This window comes from Apis dorsata, unplaced genomic scaffold (assembly GCF_000469605.1).
Source record: "Apis dorsata unplaced genomic scaffold, Apis dorsata 1.3 scaffold_894, whole genome shotgun sequence".
Lineage (NCBI taxonomy): Eukaryota > Metazoa > Arthropoda > Insecta > Hymenoptera > Apidae > Apis > Apis dorsata.
In genome coordinates this window covers 315,838-319,900 of record NW_006264009.1, presented here as the reverse complement: position 1 = coordinate 319,900, position 4,063 = coordinate 315,838, and the positions used below count along the sequence as shown (strand labels likewise).

The following is a 4,063-nucleotide window of genomic DNA, read 5'->3' as shown; positions in this document are numbered from 1 at the left end:
CGGCTACCATTCGTACTCGTGTCCTTTTGCTAGCGTGGCGGCCGGGTCCGCGGAACGAGCGCGGAAACGAAATAAACGCGAGGAAACGATTAGAAAAAAATACTGGACACCGGAGAGCGAACGGGTGTCATTTACGCGTCAAACGCTGCAACCTGATCGGCGCCGAGGGTAAAACGCGCGTTTCCGTTTCGAATCGGCGCGCCGTGCGCTCGTTTCCTCTCCGCTCGGTTATACCCGATACGCGGTCGCGGTTCGCGGCTCGGTTTCTCTGCAAAAACATCGGGACCGCGTAAAATCGATGGGTTCTGCCAATTATCTCCGCCGTGAGAACTTCGTGAACCTGATACCTCGAACCTCGACGAATTCACTTCGCTGGATAACCACTTCCTATCTTGGATCAATATCATTTTCCGTGCCAACCTATCCATCGTATCCGAAACGAACTCGTATTCTTACATTCTTACAATCGAAAGGAACAAATAGATAGATATCGTCCGGTGTAAATAAAACTATACGGATTACAACGATATCGGCGCGTAATCCTAGCTCGTTTTCATCTTGTCACGAGAGAGAAAGAGAGAAAGAGAGAGAAATCGTTTTATTTATCCACACTTTTGCATTATTTCGCAATCGATCGATTTCGAACGAAGTACTTCGAACGATTCGATCTAATTGTAGCGGACTAGTTGTAGTCGCATTTTCATGTGGTACAACAACGATGCTTGGAGAATAATTTTTTTCTTGTATGCCATCCATACACGCGAGATTTCCTGCGTTCCTCGTTCTTCTCCCTTTCTTTGTCTCTCTTTGCTCGTCTTACCATCCTTTCTCGTAAAGTGCACGCAACCCCCTTCTTCTTCTCCTCGGACGTCGCCTTCTTGTTCGCGTTGGTACGTGTTCCATGGACCCAGTAGCGATTCGTCCACGGTCGCTCGTGCGGTAAATCAGGCCACGTTGACGTTTAATGCCGGCAAATTACACGCGAAATAAATGCTCGCGAAGAACGAGGTACCGGTGTCTACCCTCTCGACGAAATCGCGTTTCACAAGAACGAAAGGAGAAATCGAACGAAAAGATATTCGATCGAGAGGCGAGGATTCGATCTTTTTCGTCTAATCTTTTGCGTTCTTACGATTGCGTTCCCTTCCCGACCCGTCTCACAGAATTATTATCCTTCTCAGGCGATGATTTATCTGCACGAGAACAACGTGATGCACCGTGACATACGTGGCAATAATATATTACTGACCAAAGAGGGAGAGATAAAGTTGGTCGATTTTGGCCTGTCGAGAACGTGCCAATCTGAAATAGGAAAGAGATACACTTGCGTAGGATCGCCGAGTTGGATGGCGCCGGAAGTCGCCATGAGTAAAGGGAATAACACCGAGGGATATGGAAACAGGGCCGATGTCTGGGCAATAGGAATCACGGCGATCGAGTTGGCCGATGGAAAACCACCGTTTCAAGATATGCATCCTACGAGAGCGCTCTTCCAAATAATACGAAATCCTCCTCCGACTTTGAACAGACCGTCCAATTGGTCCCAAAATTTCAACGATTTCATTTCCGAGTACGTTTCTCGATACAATTTTCGTTATACGAGTGAATTCGATCGAATTTATATTTTCACGCGAACATACGTATATTCCATACGTATCGATCTTGTCTTTCAGATGTCTCGAAAAGAATCCTGAAAATAGACCGTTCATGGGGGAAATAATCGAACATCCTTTCTTAACAGATTTATCCGATAACGATTTTCTGGTAATTTAAGTAAAAAAAAGATTTTTACGACGATTAAACGGAGAAAAAGAGTGAGATAAAAATAACTGTAATAACAATAATATTTTCAGTTAACGAAAGAGATCAAGATATTAATGATGGACGCGTGTGAGAAAGGTAAACAGGAAAGAAAATTGGAAATATTAGTTCGAAAGGGTTTCCTGAAGGTAAAACGTGTTTTAAGTAAACGTAATAACGTTGTTCTTGCTTATACCTTATCTTTACTTTCTCTCGCCGATTCAGACTCATCAAACCGATCCTTTGGAGCCTATGTTCATGGAAGATCTGGCCGCGCTCGAAACTCTCACGGAAGACACGATCCTGGACGAATTGCACGAAAGATTGCGGCAAGGCTATTACCACAGTTTCATTGGAGATATACTTTTAATTTTAAATCCGAACGAGCACCAAGACATTTATGGATCCGATGTAAGAATTATTTATCGAATAAATCTTTATTAATCATCAGGGTTAAATGGACCATTTAACTAATACGATTAATATTAACGACGAATAACTTTGAATAACTTTGATCCTGTTTATTTTGCATAAAATTAATGTTAAATTCAATTCTCTCTCTCGTTTTGATTGCAGTTTCACACAAAATATCAATTCAAATCGCGGTCGGATAACGCGCCTCATATATATTCCGTGGCAGATAGCGCTTATCAAGACGTGATGCACAACAATGAGGCTCAACACATTCTATTCGCAGGCGAGAGTAATTCGGGAAAGACGACTAATATGATGTATCTGATTCAACATTTGATGTATTTAGGGAAAGTAAGTTGATCGATCGTCGATCGATTCGCATTCTTAAAGGAATATTAATATTAACGAGTATTATTTTAAAAGTTTTCGTTATTTTCAAACAATTCGGTTCTTTAATTTAAGGGAGAAAAAATCGATTTTTTTAAATCATTATCTTAGAAATCATTTCGAATATTTTACAAATAAAAAAAAACTCGCATCGAAAAGAAAAAAGATAGAATAACGATAGAATTTTGATATTAGAACGTTATGGGCGTTAAAATTTGATCAGTGATAAAATATATCATCGAAACACGATCGCTATTTTGAAAAAAATAATCATCAGTATCAATTTTTGCTCGTTTGATTTCAGAGTTTGCAAGATATTGGAGGGAGATTTATACGTGCGGTTAAAATAATTCAAGCTTTCAGCAATGCCGCCACACCTTTAAATCCTAATTCGACCAGATGCGTGTTTCAAGTGCAAACCACGTACGGATCGTCCGGGAAAGCCTCGGGCGGCATATTTTGGTTGTATCAGTTGGAAAAATGGCGCATTTCTATACGCGACAGGTTAAGATCGGCCTCTGTTATTTGACCAGAACTAATAATTTACTCGTATATCAGATTTCGAGATTGCGTTCCGGCCTTAACGATAGATCTAATCGTACGATTTATCGATTGGACACGCGGTAATCATGATCGTATATCTTCTCGGCAGGAATCAATCGAATTTTCACGTGTTGTATTACTTTTACGACGGTATGGACGCCATAAATAAGTTGAAACAATATCATCTACCGGCGGGAAGAAGGATGAGATATCTGAGAATAAGCGAGAAGGGGACTGAAAGGAAGCGATCGTTCAAAGTTCGAAATGATCCGCGAGGAAATGTGGCCAAGTTCGAGGAGTTTAAAGAGAGTTTAAAGATCTTGGAGATGGAGGAGCATTGCGAAATGATCTGGAAAATATTGGCAGCCATTTTGATCCTAGGAGAAATTCGTTTCATCGAAGATAATAATGGAGAGGCTGATATGGACAATAAAGACGCGGCTAACAAAGGTAAAGAATTTTTGATATTTCGATATTCTATATTATTCCATATTCTAAATCTATGTATGATATTAACGATTATTTTTCTTATTCCAGTCGCTGAGCTGCTTAATTTAGACGAGAAGAAATTTAGTTGGGCGTTGCTTAATTATTGCATGATCGTGAATGGAAACCCAGTACGTAGGAAGCACACTTACGAAGAAGCGAAAGAAGCAAGGAATGTATTAGCTAATACGATATATCAACGATTGGTCGATTGGATCGTAAACACTATCAACGTCAAATTTACGTTGACACGTTCTTTATTGTAAGTAATCGCGTGGAAATTAATTAACGAGATGGAATTACTTAAAACAAATGTGTCTTTTAGCGGTGATAAATACGCGATTAACATGATAGATCTCTTTGGATTCGAATGTTTTGCGATAAATCGATTCGAACAATTGGTGGTGAACACCATGAACGAACAGATGCAGTG

At 40.3% G+C, this 4,063-nt stretch overlaps 1 protein-coding gene across 1 annotated transcript in view; it reads left to right on the top strand.

The window, feature by feature from the left end:
* The window catches only part of LOC102676662 (neither inactivation nor afterpotential protein C), a 14,221-nt gene that overhangs the window by 5,367 nt on the left and 4,791 nt on the right, over window positions 1-4,063 (top strand). The window contains 9 exon segments of the mRNA XM_031514104.1: window positions 1,182-1,570; window positions 1,674-1,764; window positions 1,854-1,949; window positions 2,026-2,211; window positions 2,377-2,565; window positions 2,906-3,105; window positions 3,254-3,594; window positions 3,682-3,892; window positions 3,956-4,063. Of these exon segments, the coding sequence (XP_031369964.1) occupies window positions 1,182-1,570; window positions 1,674-1,764; window positions 1,854-1,949; window positions 2,026-2,211; window positions 2,377-2,565; window positions 2,906-3,105; window positions 3,254-3,594; window positions 3,682-3,892; window positions 3,956-4,063 (1,811 nt within the window).